The sequence below is a fragment of the Oncorhynchus gorbuscha genome, linkage group LG10, assembly GCF_021184085.1.
Source record: "Oncorhynchus gorbuscha isolate QuinsamMale2020 ecotype Even-year linkage group LG10, OgorEven_v1.0, whole genome shotgun sequence".
Lineage (NCBI taxonomy): Eukaryota > Metazoa > Chordata > Actinopteri > Salmoniformes > Salmonidae > Oncorhynchus > Oncorhynchus gorbuscha.
In genome coordinates this window covers 68,358,273-68,377,103 of record NC_060182.1, presented here as the reverse complement: position 1 = coordinate 68,377,103, position 18,831 = coordinate 68,358,273, and the positions used below count along the sequence as shown (strand labels likewise).

At 47.0% G+C, this 18,831-nt stretch overlaps 1 protein-coding gene across 1 annotated transcript in view; it reads right to left on the bottom strand.

Moving 5' to 3' along the window:
- Positions 1-16,212, bottom strand: part of LOC124046924 (cysteine-rich motor neuron 1 protein-like) — a 59,821-nt gene extending 43,609 nt beyond the window's left edge. Inside the window, exons 1-3 of the mRNA XM_046367689.1 lie at positions 15,436-16,212; positions 2,834-2,995; positions 2,434-2,607 (exon numbers count right to left, since the gene is read on the bottom strand). Of these exons, the coding sequence (XP_046223645.1) occupies positions 2,434-2,607; positions 2,834-2,995; positions 15,436-15,724 (625 nt within the window). The 5' untranslated portion in view covers positions 15,725-16,212. The remainder of the gene's footprint in view (positions 1-2,433; positions 2,608-2,833; positions 2,996-15,435) is intronic.
- Between the last annotated feature and the right edge of the window lie 2,619 nt (positions 16,213-18,831).

Sequence of the window (18,831 nt, the reverse complement as noted above, 5' to 3'; positions counted from 1 at the left end):
ACTACCCCTATCCAGCTCCATAGCTGGCTCCCTGGCCTGGCCTCCTTCTCTTCCACTAATATGATCAATCTTCAGAGATTCTGTCTAATACTTCCTCCTTAGCAACACAAGGTGCCTGTGTCAATGTCACCTCACAGCAGCCATCATGACATTGACCGCCGTTTGAAGTCCAACAACGTGCGTCAGCATGCGGAAAGTACATATATAGAGAACCTTTAAAAGTACTAAGAAGTGGCTGTTGGTGATCAAGCGCTGCAGACAGTGAAGTAGCAAATTACGTTTGCGCCCCAAGTCTTCAAACAAACAGTAAACAGGAACACCAGTCAGGACGGTTGGCTCGCCTCAGAAGGCTACTCGATAATCTGAACATGAAGAGCCAGTCCCAAACCACTAACATGTGTAAATGTACAGACAGAGGATGCTATGTTCAAAAACAGGGCTGAAAAAGTACTTAAAGCACTGGCAATAATTTTGCTTTCATCTTCAATTGCGTGTGAAGAGGGGTCGGAATCACTGTAAATCTCATGCAGCAAAACCAGAGCTTATATTATATTTAGACATCACACGCTAACAGACACATTCATACCGAGCTAAAGCACTACTTGGTGAGATGGGTAGGCCTACGACCACTCTAAAGTCCCTGCCACTATGCAGACAGACAGCAAGACATCCACCAAGCCAGTCAGACAAAACAAGTTAATTATGAATGCCTTGAACACACACACACACACGCACGCACGCACGCACGCACGCACGCACGCACGCACGCACGCACGCACGCACACACACACACACACACACACACACACACACACACACACACACACACACACACACACACACACACACACACACACACACACACACACACACACACAAATAAACCCGTTACTTAATGAGTGGCTGTTGGAAGGGTGTGTGAGGAGTGGTGAAAACCCATAGGCTGCTAAAAAATGTTGTTTACTGTTTTCAGTGTTGTCATTTCACGCTGTCGTCCTCTCTTGGCCGTCCTTGAGGACGGGAAGTTGCGAAATGCAGCAGTCGACTGGTGTATATTTTTCATAGTGACACAGGAGAAGCTAATGACACTCTCTCTCAACAATACAATGTGAGCACAGTTTCCCACATGTCTAGAGGGATTTACTGAACAAATGTGGCTTAGGAGAAATATCCAAATACACAGCCAAGGGACTGTAAATGCTCTGTAACAACCCCAACATTTCTTTATAGATCTAATAACCTCAGATAGGCCTCTATGGCACGTCGCCACCTATAGTACTACAGCTACACTGGCTGCTCTACCCCATACATCATTATATTATCAGGAATTATACCGATTTGCAACAACAGATTTTTGCCATTTCCCAACTGAATTATCCAATAAAAAAAAGAATGAAAAAAGTACAAACATAATCTGATGTGGCAAATCTAAAACACACTTTTTAGTTCTGGAACTAGTCAAATCAAATCAAATTGTATTAGTCACATGTGATGAATTACAACAGTTGTAGACTTTACAGTGAAATGTTTGCTTACGAGCCCTTCACAACGATGCAGAGTTAAAAAAACTATAATAAAAATATGAATTAAAAACATGCAATTGGGCCTCCTAAGCTGAACAAATGTGCTCAGTATACTGACGTAGGTCCGGGCTTCTGGCACAATGTGGCTGTATAGTATTATGAAGCAACTAATGATAACTAACACAGCGAGACAGAGAGAGTCTCCGAGTTCACTCACTGGCACTTTTTCAATGAGACCAATGTTCTTCATACAGACAGTTCTGTCAAAGGGGCGAAATAGAACCCACCTTAATAACAATTCTCACTTAGAAGTGCCAGTCAGAGAGTCAGCTACATGAATTCTTACACTTGGCCTCTCTATGAACCACATTTAAACAATCAGCCCATAATAGTCACTCTGGTACCTGAGCTCTGTGGAGTTCCATCTTCCGCCTCACTCAGGGCTTTAACCCTGGACAGGGACAGCATTCAGCCTACACACTATACTGTTACACTTTACTGCCTGAACACTGTGTACGCAGATTTATAACACTTCATACTTACACCGTGCATTCTCCTCATATTATAACTTCTCTCTGCCTTTCTGTCTGGACTTCGAAATAGACTGACTGGTTGTCTACTACACCTCGTTGTGCTGACTCGCTGTACTGTATGAGTCAGGTAGCACATGACTCTACGTAAATATTAGGGTACATGCCTATCACTATTACCCCATATGCTTAATAAGCTGAGATCAACTCAAATAGAGATGGTGTAAAAGACAGCATACAAGGATTTTGTAGATTTGTAGGTCAGATCTGTTTATGAATCTGCATCTACATTTTGTTCACTGTATCAGCCCACTTTCTGCAATATGACTTGAGCAGTTGTTGGTTAGTTTTGGGTTAGTTTTAGGTTAGTTTAAGGTTACCTGCGGCCTCCTGGCACTGGCTGCGGTTGATGTAGGTGAAGTGGTGGTGGCAGCTCTGGGACTCACACACACAGCCCTGTCCTGTCAGGTTGCACCCAGAAAACATGCAGGCTGGGTTGGAGGGGCCCACAAACTTCTCCCTCTGCCTGTCCCGGTGCTCATGTCTACGGCTCTCTAAAAGAAAGAGAAGAGGGGACAGGAAATAGTCAGTCATCATGAGTCACTGACATTAGCACCACACAGATCCACGCTGGGGCACCCTCATGCAAAGCCTGAGCTTGTGTGTCATCACTAAGATATGTTCCTAGCGTTAGTCACCAGCGTTCAACATCTGATATGGATTAGCAACGTTCAAAGGATTGCATTCTTTGCTCCTGACTGCTAGTTGTGGGAGACTCACCTGTCTTGCCAGCCCTCATGCAGGATTCCATGTCAGGGTAGGCGAAGGAGCTCAGGCAGGATTGACGAGCGTCACACACACACATGGCCCCCGCTCTGTCACAGCCTGTCTGCAGGGGGCAGCGCTCATCCTCCAACCCAGCCTCCGGGCTGTCAGGCAGAACTGTGGAGAAGAGGAGACATGATATTAGAGGAGAGGAGAGAACAAGAAGAGAAGCATCATCAGAGCGATCCAGCACAGTGTAGTGGGGCCTGGGCTGAATCAGAGCAACCCAGCGCATCATAGTGGGGCCTGGGCTGCATCAGAGCAACCCAGCACATCATAGTGGGGCCTGGGCTGAATCAGAGCAACCCAGCGCATCATAGTGGGGCTTGGGCTGAATCAGAGCAACCCAGCGCATCATAGTGGGGCCTGGGCTGCATCAGAGCAACCCAGCACATCATAGTGGGGCCTGGGCTGAATCAGAGCAACCCAGCGCATCATAGTGGGGCTTGGGCTGAATCAGAGCAACCCAGCGCATCATAGTGGGGCCTGGGCTGAATCAGAGCAACCCAGCACATCATAGTGGGGCCTGGGCTGAATCAGAGCAACCCAGCGCATCATAGTGGGGCTTGGGCTGAATCAGAGCAACCCAATGCATCATAGTGGGGCCTGGGCTGCTTCAGAGCAACCCAACACATCATAGTGGGGCCTGGGCTGAATCAGAGCAACCCAGCGCATCATAGTGGGGCCTGGGCTGAATCAGAGCAACCCAGCACATCATAGTGGGGCCTGGGCTGAATCAGAGCAACCCAGCGCATCATAGTGGGGCCTGGGCTGAATCAGAGCAACCCAACGCATCATAGTGGGGCCTGGGCTGAATCAGAGCAACCCAGCGCATCATAGTGGGGCCTGGGCTGCTTCAGAGCAACCCAACGCATCATAGTGGGGCCTGGGCTGAATCAGAGCAACCCAGCGCATCATAGTGGGGCCTGGGCTGAATCAGAGCAACCCAGCGCATCATAGTGGGACCTGGGCTGAATCAGAGCAACCCAGCGCATCATAGTGGGGCCTGGGCTGAATCAGAGCAACCCAGCACATCATAGTGAGGCCTGGGCTGAATCAGAGCAACCCAGCGCATCATTGTGGGGCCTGGGCTGAATCAGAGCAACCCAGCGCATCATAGTGGGGCCTGGGCTGCATCAGCCATCCCTCCCTGATCTGTTCCTGCCCTGCATATCGTGCCATAACACCACTGTTGAGCTGATGTGTTTGCTTTTGTTCCACAGCGAAGGGCCCTCCCAGGGTTCCCCTCTGCTGGCTGTCCTGATTCCTCCTCTGCTGTCTGTGTGCCACCACCTACACCATGGCCCATGCCAAACCGTGTGATTAGTGTGTCATTTGAAGGTTAAAAAAGTGCCTGTCCCTCATTTTAAGGTGAACCCTGTTATGCGAACAGAACTCTTATTTTAACACGGTGAGACTATTATTATTCATTATTATTTACTCCATAAGAAACATTGAACATCTGATAGTCAAATCATGGTGTAAAAGCAGGTGAGCTGGTTCTATTCTTTTTGGCCATTATCTGGTGCTTTGTTACCCATAGATAGACAGGCTAGAAATGTTAAAATATATATATATAAAAGAATGCCCCTCCCTGTTGCACACAACAAGCTTCCATTCCCCCCGTCACAAGGGGATTTATGGCTGATCTAAGATGAAATCGCCAACCCTGTTACGGTCAACCCTGTTACGGTCAACCCTGTTACGGTCAACCATGTATTACGGTCAACCCTGTTACTTTATTTGGCAGTTAATAGTCACTGACAGCATTATTTTATTTATTTAACCTCTTGAGATGGGAAGACATGTTTTTATTAAGGCGAACATGTGCTCATTATGACAGAATGTTACAATTATGTGAAATGAATAATTCACTAACCAAAAGGGACTGATTTCGTGGAATGACCCAGCTCCTCCAGGCTGAGCTCTACACAAACACATCTAATGACAATGGTGGGTGGAGGGTGGAGGGGAGACAGAGCCCTCTCACCATGTGGCTTAATTACCACCAAACCCCTGGGATCAGAAGACCCACCACGCCAGCTGCCGGGCGAGCCCCCCTTTCTGCTCCTCAGGGACCCCCACAGGGGGGCTCTGTTCATGCCTGATGCAGTGCTGCCTGCCACAGAGTAAACAGGCTCAAACAGAACACAGTGCTCTGCTCCTCAGGGACCCCCACAGGGGGGCTCTGTTCATGCCTGATGCAGTGCTGCCTGCCACAGAGTAAACAGGCTCAAACAGAACACAGTGCTCTGCTCCTCAGGGACCCCCACAGGGGGGCTCTGTTCATGCCTGATGCAGTGCTGCCTGCCACAGAGTAAACAGGCTCAAACAGAACACAGTGCTCTGCTCCTCAGGGACCCCCACAGGGGGGCTCTGTTCATGCCTGATGCAGTGCTGCCTGCCACAGAGTAAACAGGCTCAAACAGAACACAGTGCTCTGCTCTCAGGGACCCCCACAGGGGGCTCTGTTCATGCCTGATGCAGTGCTGCCTGCCACAGAGTAAACAGGCTCAAACAGAACACAGTGCTCTGCTCCTCAGGGACCCCCACAGGGGGGCTCTGTTCATGCCTGATGCAGTGCTGCCTGCCACAGAGTAAACAGGCTCAAACAGAACACAGTGCTCTGCTCCTCAGGGACCCCCACAGGGGGCTCTGTTCATGCCTGATGCGTGCTGCCTGCCACAGAGTAAACAGGCTCAAACAGAACACAGTGCTCTGCTCCTCAGGGACCCCCACAGGGGGGCTCTGTTCATGCCTGATGCAGTGCTGCCTGCCACAGAGTAAACAGGCTCAAACAGAACACAGTGCTCTGCTCCTCAGGGACCCCCACAGGGGGGCTCTGTTCATGCCTGATGCAGTGCTGCCTGCCACAGAGTAAACAGGCTCAAACAGAACACAGTGCTCTGCTCCTCAGGGACCCCCACAGGGGGGCTCTGTTCATGCCTGATGCAGTGCTGCCTGCCACAGAGTAAACAGGCTCAAACAGAACACAGTGCTCTGCTCCTCAGGGACCCCCACAGGGGGGCTCTGTTCATGCCTGATGCAGTGCTGCCTGCCACAGAGTAAACAGGCTCAAACAGAACACAGTGCTCTGCTCCTCAGGGACCCCCACAGGGGGCTCTGTTCATGCCACAGGTGATCAAACAGCAGTGCTGCTCTGCCCTGACAGAGTAAGACAGGCTCAAACAGAACACAGTGCTCTGCTCCTCAGGGACCCCCACAGGGGGCTCTGTTCATGCCTGATGCAGTGCTGCCTGCCACAGAGTAAACAGGCTCAAACAGAACACAGTGCTCTGCTCCTCACACAGTGCTCTGCTGCCTCAGGCTCAAACAGAACACAGTGCTCTGCTCCTCAGGGACCCCCACAGGGGGGCTCTGTTCATGCCTGATGCAGTGCTGCCTGCCACAGAGTAAACAGGCTCAAACAGAACACAGTGCTCTGCTCCTCAGGGACCCCCACAGGGGGGCTCTGTTCATGCCTGATGCAGTGCTGCCTGCCACAGAGTAAACAGGCTCAAACAGAACACAGTGCTCTGCTCCTCAGGGACCCCCACAGGGGGGCTCTGTTCATGCCTGATGCAGTGCTGCCTGCCACAGAGTAAACAGGCTCAAACAGAACACAGTGCTCTGCTCTCAGGGACTCATGCTCTGCCCTGATGCAGTGCTGCCTGCCACAGAGTAAACAGGCTCAAACAGAACACAGTGCTCTGCTCCTCAGGGACCCCCACAGGGGGGCTCTGTTCATGCCTGATGCAGTGCTGCCTGCCACAGAGTAAACAGGCTCAAACAGAACACAGTGCTCTGCTCCTCAGGGGCTCCCAAACAGGGGGCTCTGTTCATGCCTGATGGCTCTGTTCATGCCTGATGCAGTGCTGCCTGCCACAGAGTAAACAGGCTCAAACAGAACACAGTGCTCTGCTCCTCAGGGACCCCCACAGGGGGGCTCTGTTCATGCCTGATGCAGTGCTGCCTGCCACAGAGTAAACAGGCTCAAACAGAACACGGTGCTCTGCTCCTCTCCCTCCAACGGCTTAGCCCCTGGGCCTCAATCAACAACGTAAAGACTTGATTACTGCTTATCAAAATATGCTGGCTTCTCTCACAGACACATTTAGAACTGTTGTAGAAAATGAGTGCCTGAGCGGTGCCATGGGTATACTTTTCATTGAGCTGCGATGGGTATACTTTCATTCTTTTCTTTCAGAAAGGGAGGCCTTGCTTTCATACTCTTCCCTGGGCCAGGAGACAATGCAGTGATGATTCATTTGGCTTTGAAGAAAATACTTAAGAAAATTCACATTGTTAATTTATTAATAAGAAACAGAGAATTGTGTTATTAGATGTTGTGAGAAAACAGGGATGAACTTCTATTCCTTTCAGAAGTGGTCCTTGAAGTAGAGCTCGCTGTCTGTAGCCTATAGTGGTCACCCAGACTAACCCATGGCTCTCTCTGAGGTGTTAATTCTGCAGCTCAAAGTGTGAATATGGCCAAACAGAATATTTATCAGAGACTCTAAAAGTGATTATTTCCAGAGTTAAATATTGGGTGGCAGACAGTCATGGTCCCTATGAGCTAAAACAGCCGAGACATTAGGGAGAGTAGAGGGGGGAGGAAGAGGTACCCACTACCCATATTAACTTTGGCTTGGCCTTGAAATGTCATCTCATAGAAAACTCCTCTGTCTATCAGGCAGCCTGGGTACACCAGCCAGCTGGTAGAGAGAAAGGACAAGCAGGCTTTTCAAACAGACCTCTACTGCCTCGCCAAAACTCTTCCTCGTTTCCTGTCACTTTTAAATGTTCCGCACCTCCAACTTTTTTCTATCTCTGGGCTTTTCTGTGCCTAGGAGAGTAATTTGTACGCGGCAGTTATTGACACTGGGTGTCTGAGTCTGTGGGATGCTTCAGGAGTAGGAGGCAGGAGGTAGACTAAGCATGATGAGAGGATGGGGGGGGGGCCTTTAATTACTGTAGCTAATGATTAGGTTGACCCCCTGGCTGTGATATGACCCCACTCAGCTGGCCTGGCCTGGTCCTGCTCTGACTCCGGCCAGGGCTTGGATCACAGTTGGGTCTCTGGGGGAGTATTCTCAGGCATGGAGACTGCTTGTCTTGGCATCTGGAGCTGAGGTGGGAAGGTTGACCTCTGAGACCCTGTGGCTGATAGCGGGCCAAAAAGGAAGTCTTTGAAATATTAGATCATATTAGAGGAAGAGGGAAGTGGACAGCATGTGAAGAAGTACTGGAAAAGACGCAGTGTCCAGTCTGTGCTCTTGAGGACAGACATTCTGTGAGGTGGTATGTAAGTTCTCTGGAGACGGTGGGAGCTTTGAAGAGAGAAGAGGGGGCACTAACACAGTGAGACAGCTAAAACAAAAACACCCATGCCAAACATTGTTATCACTCAAGTGGTGCAATACCCTTAGGGGGTGAAATTAGTTATCTATGTGTTTGGATTCACAGGCAACTTTCCCTAATCACAGCTGTCATAACAATAAACAACCACTTTATTGTTAAATGTGCAACCAGAGGGAAAAAAACTCTAGACCACCTTTACTACACACACAGAGATGCATACAAAGCTCTCCCTAGCCCTCCCTCACCCTCCATTTGGCACATCTGACCATAACTCTATACTACTGATTCCTGCTTACAAGCAACAACTAAAGCAGGAAGTACCAGTGACTCACTCAATAAGAAAGTTATCAGATGACACGGATGTTAAGCTACAGGACTGCTTTGCTCGCACAGACTGGAATATGTTCGGGGATTCTTTCGACGGCATTGAGGAGTACACCACATCAGTCACTGGCTTCATCAATAAGTGCATCGATGACATCATCCCCACAGTGAAGGTACGTACATACCCCAACCAGAAGCCATGGATTACAGGCAACATCCGCACTGAGCTAAAGGGCAGAGCTGCCACTTTCAAGGAACGGGACTCTTACCCGGATCCCGCTATGCCTTCTGACGAACCATCAAACAGGCAAAGCGACAATACAGGACTAAGATTGAATTGTACTACACCGGCTCCGACGCTCGTTGGATGTGGCAGGGCTTGCAAACCATTATGGACTACAAAGGGAAGCACAGCCGTGAGCTGCTCAGTGACACAAGCCTACCAGACGAGCTAAATAACTTCTATGCTCGCTTCGAGGCAAGCAACACTGAAGCATGCATGAGAGCATCAGCTGTTCCGGACGACTGTGTGATCACGCTCTCCATAGCCGATGTGAGTAAGACCTTTAAACAGGTCAACATACACAAGGCTACAGGGTCAGACGGATTACCAGGATGTGTACTCCGAGCATGCACTGACCAACTGGCAAGTGTCTTCACTGACATTTTCAACCTGTCCTTCACGAGTCTGTAATACCAACATGTTTCAAGCAGACCACCATGGTCCCTGTGCCCAAGAACAGCAAGGTAACCTGCCTAAATGACTACCGACCCGTAGCACTCACGTCCATAGGCATGAAGGGCTTTGAAAAGCGGGTCAAGTCTCACATCAACACCATTATCCCAGAAACCCTAGACACACTCCAATTTGCATACTGACCCCAACAGGACCAAAGATGATGCAATCTCTATTGCACCACACTGCCCTTTCCCACCTGGACAAAAGGAACACCTATGTGAAAATGCTATTCATTGAGTACAGCTCAGCACCCTCAAAGCTCATCGCTAAGCTAAGGACCCTGGGACCAAACATCTCCCTCTGCAACTGGATCCTGGACTTCCTGATGGGCCGCCCCCTGGTGGTAAGGGTAGGTAACAACACATATGCCACGCTGATCCTCAACACGGGGGCCCCTCAGTGGTGCATCCTTAGTACCCATGACTGGATGGCAAAGCACGAATCTAACACCATCATTAAGTTTGCCGACGACACAACAGTGGTAGGCCTGATCACCAACAGCGATGAGACATCCTATAGGGAGGATGTCAGAGAACTGATCGATACTATCGGTCACCACATTCTTTTGGATTGGAGAGATTGCAAACCCAAATTGGTCTACACGGACAAGTTCGGGCCTGGTTTAGATCTTATCTGTCGGAAAGATATCAGTTTGTCTCTGTGAATGGTTTGTCCTTTGACAAATCAACTGTAAATTTCGGTGTTCCTCAAGGTTCCGTTTCACTACGTATATATTTTACCTCTTGAGGATGTCAGTTCAAAAACAGAATGTTAACTTTCACTGCTATGCGGATGACACACAGCTGTACATTTCAATGAAACTTGCCCCCACTGGAAGCCTGTGTTTCAGACATAAGGAAGTGGATGGCTGCAAGCTTTCTACTGTTAAACTCGGACAAAACAGAGATGCTTGTTCTATGTCCCAAGTAACACCTTCAACATCTTCTGTTGAATCTGACAATTAATCTTGATGGTTGTACAGTCGTCTCAAATAAAACTGTGAAGGACTTAGGTGTTACTCTGGACCCTGATCTCTCTTTTGACGAACATATCAAGACTGTTTCTGTCACGTTCTGACCTTTATTTCCTTTGTTTTGTCATTATTTAGTATGGTCAGGGCGTGAGTTGGGTGGGCAGTCTATGTTTGTTTTTCTATGTTTTGGGGTATTTCTATGTTTCGGCCTAGTATGGTTCTCAATCAGAGGCAGGTGTCATTAGTTGTCTCTGATTGAGAATCATACTTAGGTAGCCTGGGTTTCACTGTGTGTTTGTGGGTGATTGTTCCTGTCTGTCTTTGCACCAGATAGGACTGTTTACGCTTTCCATGTTTATTGTTTTGTAGTGTTCATGTGTACATTTACATATTAAAAGAACCATGGACACTTACCACGCCGCATATTGGTCCTCTGATCCTTTTCGCCTCTCCTCTTCGGAAGAAGAGGAGGAAATCCCTGACAGTTTCAAGGACAGCTTTTTTCCATCTACGTAACATTGCAAAAATCAGAAACTTTCTGTACAAAAATGATGCATGAAAATGAATCCATGCTTTTGTTACTTCTAGGTTAGACTACTGCAATACTCTACTTTCCGGCTACCTGGATAAAGCACTAAATAAACTTCAGTTAGTGCTAAATGAGGCTGCTAGAATCCTGACGAGAACCAAAATATTTGATCATATTACTCCAGTGCTAGCCTCCTACACTGGCTTCCTGTTAAGGCAAGGGCTGATTTCAAGTTTTTACTGCAAACCTACAAAGCATTACAAGGGCTTGCTCCTACCTATCTTTCCGATTTGGTCCTGCCGTACATACCTACACGTACGCTACGGTCACAAGACGCAGGCCTCCTAATTGTCCCTAGAATTTCTAAGCAAACAGCTGAAGGCAGGGCTTTCTCCTATAGAGCTCAATTTTTATGTAATGGTCTGCCTACCCATGTGAGAGATGCAGACTCGGTCTCAACCTTTAAGTCTTTACTGAAGACTCATCTCTTCAGTGGGTCATATAATTGAGTGTAGTCTGGCCCAGGAGTGTGAAGGTGAACGGAAAGGCTCTGGAGCAACGAACCGCCCTTGCTGTCTCTGTCTGGCCGGTTCCCCTCTCTCCACTGGAATTCTCTGCCTCTAACCCTATTACAGGGGCTGAGTCACTGGCTTACTGGTGCTCTTCCATGCCGTCACTAGGAGGGGTGCGTCACTTGAGTGGGTTTGATTCACTGACGTGATCTTCCTGTCTAGGTTGGCACTCCCCCTTGGGTTGTGCCGTGGCGGAGATCTTTGTGGGCTATACTCGGCCTTGTCTCAGGATGGTAAGTTGGTGGTTGAAGATATCCCTCTAGTGGTATGGGGGCTATGCTTTGGCAAAGTGGGTGGGGTTATATCCTGCCTGTTTGGCCCTGTCCGGGGGTATCATTGGATGGGGCCACAGTGTCTCCTGACCCCTCCTGTCTCAGCCTCCAGTACCTATGCTGCAGTAGTTTATGTGTCGGGGGGCTAGGGTCAGTTTGTTATATCTGGAGTACTACTCCTGTCTTATCCGGTGTCCTGTGTGAATTTAATAAGTATGCTCTCTCTAATTAGCTCTTTCTCTCTCTCTGAGGATCTGAGCCCTAGGACCATGCCTCAGGACTACCTGGCATGATGACTCCTTGCTGTCCCCTGTCCACCTGGCCGTGCTGCTGCTCCAGTTTCAACTGTTCTGCCTGCAGCTATGGAACCCTGACCTGTCCACTGGACGTTTTCAACTCTCTAGAGACAGCAGGAGCGGTAGAGATACTCTTAATGATCTATGTTGAAAAGCCAACTGACATTTACTACTGAAGTGCTGACTTGCTGCACCCTCGACAACTACTGTGATTATTGTTATTTGACCATGCTGGTCATTTATGAACATTTGAACATCTTGGCCATGTTCTGTTATAATCTCCACCCGGCATGGCCAGAGGAGGACTGGCCACCCCTCATAGCCTGGTTCCTCTCTATGTTTCTTCCTAGATTTTGGCCTTTAGTTTTTCCTAGCCATCGTGCTTCTGTACAGCACTTTGAGATATCAACTGATGTAAGAAGGGCTATATAAATACATTTGATTTGATTTAGTGCCAGGAAATCAACCTCTCTCTCAATGTGATCAATACAAAGGAGATGATTGTAGACTATAGGAAAAGGAGGACCGAGCCTGCCCCCATTCTCATCGATGGGGCTGTAGTGGAGCAGGTTGAAAGCTTCAAGTTCCTTGGTGTCCACATAACCAACAAATTATCATGGTCCAAACACACCAAGACAGTCGGGAAGAGGGCACAACAATGCCTATTCCCCCTCAGGAGACTGAAAAGATTTGGCATAGGTCCCCAGATCCCCAAAACATTATACAGCTGCACCATTGAGACTGGTTGCATCACTGCCTGGTATGGCAACTGCTCGGCATCCGACCGTAACGGACTACAGAGGGTTGTGCGTGCGGCCCAGTACATCACTGGGGCCAAGCTTCGTGCCATCCAGGACCTCTATACCAGGCGGTGTCAGAGGAAGGCCCTAAAAATTGCCAAAGACTCCAGCTACCCTAATCATAGACTGTTCTCTCTGCTACCGCACAGCAAGCAGTACCGGAGTGCCAAGGCTAGGTCCAAAAGGCTTCTTAACAGCTTCTACCTCCAAGCCATAGGTCTCCTGAACAGCTAATCAAATGGCTACCCAGACAATTTGCATTATCCCCCCATCCCAGCCCCATTTTTACGCTGCTGCTACTGTCTGTATATTATCCTTGCATAGTCACTTTAACTCTACCTATATGTACATTATGACCTCAATTACCTGGACTAACCGGTGCCCCACACATTGACTCTGTACCGTCACATCCTGTATATAGCCTCGCTACTGTAATTTTATTGTTGCTCCTTAATTATTAGATATTTTTCTATTTTTCTTGTTCATTATTATTATTTTATTTTACTTCAGTTTATTTCAGTAATGACTTTCTTAAAACTGCAAAACTGAAAGAATATTTCACTGTAAGGTCGGTGCATGTGACAAATACAATTGGATTTGGTTTGATTTTAAGGTGAAAACTGTCCTTTAAAATGACTGCACTTAATATACAGTATGCAAATCCAGTCCAAAAGTCATTATAAGCTTACACTTACTGGATATTTTGCATTCTGTTCAATATCAATTGTACCAAATATTTTCTCATTGACTGTACACGTTTGTCTACTACAGACATCACACGAATACTTGGTCTACTTCCTTTGACCTCTATCACTCTTCCATATTGACCACCCAGAAAAAGGAGCAGAGAGAGAAGCAGGGATCAGAGAGCGGAAACATTTACCCCCTACTCCTGATTGCGACCTCACTTTAATACCCTACCCCTGGCATGGGAGGGAAATCCAGGATCAACCCGGGCCCTGTGAGGTGTTTATTTACCCGCACCCAGCCAACTCTGCTGGGGGGCCACGTGCATGTGCTGGGGCCCACCACTAAGGTACCAGAGGCATGACTCAATCATGGAAGCCATTCACTTGGACCCATTCAAAGTTGTTAATTTGACAGAGGAAGTAACTGGGGGTATGAAAGGGGATTAAGGCCTCTGAGCACAACCTTAAATAAAGCCCAATCAGGGACACTGTCTCCTGGGACACCCTGGGGTCGGAGACCCCCGGACCCCCAGACCCCACAGCGTGATGATGGAGGGCAGGGTCATGTAGATCTGGCCCCAACGTGGGACTGCTTTCTCTCACCTCTGGTCATGTCAGTCCCATGCAATCCCTTTATTTCAGTCTGGATAGAGACCAGTTGAGGGACTGACTGGCAGGGGGTTTGAAGTGATCCTGACCATGCCCCATGCCCACTTCTCTCAGGGGGAAACTCCTGTTCTCCCTCACCAACTGTGTGAAGAGCTAATCTTGGCTAGAACACATGCACGCACGCACGCACACACACGCATGCACACACACACACACACACACACACACACACACACACACACACACACACACACACACACACACACACACACACACACACACACACACACACACACACACACACACACACACACACACACACACACACACACACACACACACACACACACACACACACACGCACACCTCAATGGTGATGGATGGGTAGCCAAGAGGCCCCATAAGAGATTTAGAGAGCCAGCCTCTGGAGTATAGTCTTCCTGGGAGCCAGGGATATCATGTGCACAACAGGTTTATAGACTGTTAGTATACAACTGGTATAGGACATGGGTCTGATAGGAGGGAAGGCAGGGACATTACAGTGTGATTCATGGTAAGGTCATTCAGATAAATCTGCCAATGACCTTTGCAATTTTGCCGTGACCCCAAGGGAGCCCTCAGAGCCACATCACAGGCCTACTGATTGTGCAGCCACATCACAGCAAAACACTTTCTACAAGGACAGACAATCTGTTTCATGATCAAATTAATACAGAGTACTTGAAGTGTACAATTACAGTCAACACATTTCCCATTGTTAAGCCACCAGCTTTTTAAATATTAATTTCTGTTTAATCTCAATTCAATGCCTTTTTTTTTTTAGAGATGTCAGGTTGGGCTCTGGCAGTAAAGTCTGCACTCTAGTAAGACTGACGTGGAGGCATGCTGCCAAAGCTGTTGCCAAACCTATTGTCATGCCTGCAAGTGAAGAGAGCTGGTGTTTAAATGGGGAAAGTGAACAGTCTATCTAACATGAGACGTCCTCTGTTGGCAGTCAAGAGCTACTAAAACCTTGAAATCTGGTCCAACCAACCCACTGAGAAGAGAGACAATGTCAACACAGCACAGTCAATGGAATCATGAACTGGCTGGCACACTGTAGTGTAGCCAAGCCAAATGACAATAATCACTTACTACGGAGATTAAACTTTTATGCCCTGAGCTGAGAGTGATCTTGATGAACAATCGTGTTGTTGGAACCTCAAAGCCAAACCTCCTATTCTTCCATCAATCAATAAGAAATTATTTCCTAGTAGCCTTACTATAAAATTAAGATATTTTTGCCACTCTAGGTTATGCTCACATTTCAGAATGGGAAACAATACTAACATTTAATTGGGACTACTTTATTCATGAAGTGATACAAGTCTTATTTTAGACATAAGCTACCCACCTTTACAAACTCCTATATCAGGGAGCGTTGCAGCTCCGATTTGGCTGACAGCCGCGCAGGTTAGTCCTAAAGCGCAGTAGCCCAGTTCCCAGTCCTTGCCGCCGCACGGCTCCCACTCCAGCCGGCTACACTGGTCGCAGCATCCGCACGGGTCCTTGGCTAGAGTCCGGCCACTCTCGCAGGCTTTCAGCGGACACGTCCGGGTATCACAGGGCTTACATTCATGAGCCATCAACACACGCACCAGAATTGAGAAATGCAAGAATGTGACCAAACACTTACTGAACATATTTCAAAGCTGATGATGAGTCCAACAAGTTTGGTATGTTAAAAAATGTAAGCAGACTATTTTCTTCTGTCAAGTGAATCGCCACATGAAATCCGCGAGGTCCGTTGTTCCAAATGTAAAACTTGCGGTTGAAAAATGAATTTAAAAAGTTGTTGGTGCCTTTCGCTATCAGTACCTTCACTACAACAGACTAGGCAGCATATAGCCTTCTACAATAGCCTACCGTGGAAAAGTGAACGGATGCTCCTGGTCTGGTCTCTCCAGCAGGAGAGATGCCAGTAGGTATGTGTACTTTCAGTGTCGTTTCAATGAAAATAATATTATGCTACTCTCACGCCGCGTCCTACGACATCCACTGTGCGCGTATGTAGGTATTCTGCGTTTGGAGAGGAGCGAGGATGCCCTAACACCAAAACATGGGGATGCAATCTGAGACCCAAATTGACATTTCAGGCACATAGAAATTAGCAGCACCCCTTCCTCTTGACTGACATGGACGCCACCCAGTCACAAGTAGCGAACCGAGGGAGGATTTGAATTTAGATATCCCCTAATCGTTCGGCTGGTCCTCTCGTTTTGTTACGCAATAGGTATGCATTTTTTTAAATATATTTTTTAAAACTTTATTTAACCAGGCAAGTCAGTTAAGAACACATTCTTATTTTCAATGACGGCCAGGGAACAGTGGGTTAACTGCCTGTTCAGGGGCAGAACGACAGATTTGTACCTTGTCAGCTCGGGGGTTTGAACTCGCAACCTTCCGGTTACTAGTCCAACACTCTAACCACTAGGCTACGCTGCCGCTTCCGCATTCTCAATATAACCTTGATAGTCCCGTTGAACATAATGTTCTTTCCACTTTTACTTTTCTTTTATACATTTTAACTGAATGACAAATGCATAGTTACATTTTTTAAATCACATTTTCATGTAAAACATTCTGTTTTCTATTTTAATATACTGTATTTTCAATTCAATTGAGGATTATGGTAAATGCTCATTGTAACAGATTTTGAAATAGATTATTACGCTTGTATGCAATTCAACAAATACATGTTTTTCAATCAGTAGGCTGCACACTAGGGCATCTCAAGAAGCATGTAGACCAGCATTCAGGTGTGATCTCAGTCACACACGAACACAACAACATTCTGGGCACATTGCTTAATTCGTGGAATAGAATTAACATCTGCACACTGGACATCATTCAATCCCAATAACTCCAGTTGATGGCCCATGTCAAAGTATAATTTGCCTATCCAATAGCCCTTGTCCACCTCAGAGAGCAGTTAAGCAAGGCTCGGCCACATCTTGAGTTCTCTCTGCCCATAGAGAGACAGTGCAGTGACCAGTGGAGACCTAAAGTAGTGGTGCCAATGACCAGTGGACACCTTGGTCAGGTCTATATGAGGTACGTCATATTGTGCCATTTACAATACCATTTGCAAAGTAGCCTACAACATCGCCTGTTAGCTGTTTAGCTCGCCAGTATTAAGACATGTTGGCTATAGGCCCTGGTCATGTGTATTGTTTTGAGATGTTCAGCAAAACCTAGCTACTGTTAAAGATAACTCCTTAAGACTGGACATTGGGTGTTTTTTTGAAACATGGTGGGTCTCTTGAGAGTCCACTGCTGTAGCTCAGAGCTCAGAGTGGGGTCCCTGATGGCCAATGGGGGCCCCGGCTTCATGTCATACAGTCAGGATACTGGACTCAATGATTTTCACACAGACAGGCTGCTTTCATTTAGCTACAGTTGTTTTTATTCACATTGTTTATGTTATGACCACATATCAGATATTGGTCCAGAAAAGGTCTTGTAACACACAATATTTCTACATTTGTTTATGTTACTTGTCGGCAAAGCACCACGGTTTATTGAATCTTTTTGAGCTCACTATGACTCCTGGTGGTAATCTGTTTTGGGTCTATGTTTCCCTGCTTATGCTCATGAACAGAAAGCAGTGCTACTCACTAAAACTCAACAACTGTTAAGAAATAATCTACTGGGGTTCAGTACTGGTTTTGGCAAAGGATAAATGAGTCCTTGTGCACAGATATGCTCTCTTTTCAATGGAATTTTCAATGGAATGGAACCTTTACTGTATAAAAATTATTCATATATATACAGCTCTGGAAAAAATTGAGAGACCACTGCAAAAATGTAAAATTCTCTGATTTGACTATTTATAGGTATGTGTTTGGGTAAAACAAACATTTTTGTTTAATTCTATGAAGTACTGACAACATTTCTCCCAAATTCCAAATAAAAATAGTGTAATTTAGAGTATTTATTTGCAGAACATTACAACTGGTCAAAATAACAAAAAGATACAGTGTTGTCAGACCTCGAATAATGCAAAGAAAATAAGTTCATATTCATTTTTAAACAACACAATACTAATGTTTTAACTTAGGAAGAGTTCAGAAATCCATATTTTCAATCACAGCTTTCATGCGTCTTGGCATGCTCTCCACCAGTCTTTCACATTGATGTTGGGTGACTTTATGCCACTCCTGGCGCAAACATTCAAGCAGCTTGGCTTTGTTTAATGGCTTGTGACCATCCATCTTCCTCTTGATATCATTCCAGAGGTTTTCAACGGGGTTCAGGTCTGGAGATTGGGCTGGCCATGACACGGTCTTGATCTGGTGGTCCTCCATCCACACCTTGATTGACCTGGCTGTGTGGCATGGAGCATTGGAAAAACCAATCCTCAGAGTTGGGGAACATTGTAAGAGCAGAAGGAAGCACCTTTTCTTCCAGGACAACCTTGTACGTGGCTTGATTCATGCGTCCTTCACAAAGACAAAACGGCCCAATTCCAGTCTTGCTGAAGGACCCCTAGATCATCACTGATCCTCCACCAAATTTCACAGTGGGTGTGAGACACGGTGGCTTGTAGGCCTCACCAGGTCTCGCACCCACTGTGAAATTTGTCATCAAGCATTATCCCACCATCATTAATCCGCTAGATTCAGACATTGTGTGGTGTGTGTATTAAGGCGTCCGCATGCTACCCAACCGAAACAGTTCAGAATTGTTTGCATGTATTATGATGACATTTTGTGACGTTTTTGTTTGTTTTGGACTTCGGTGAGGGTTT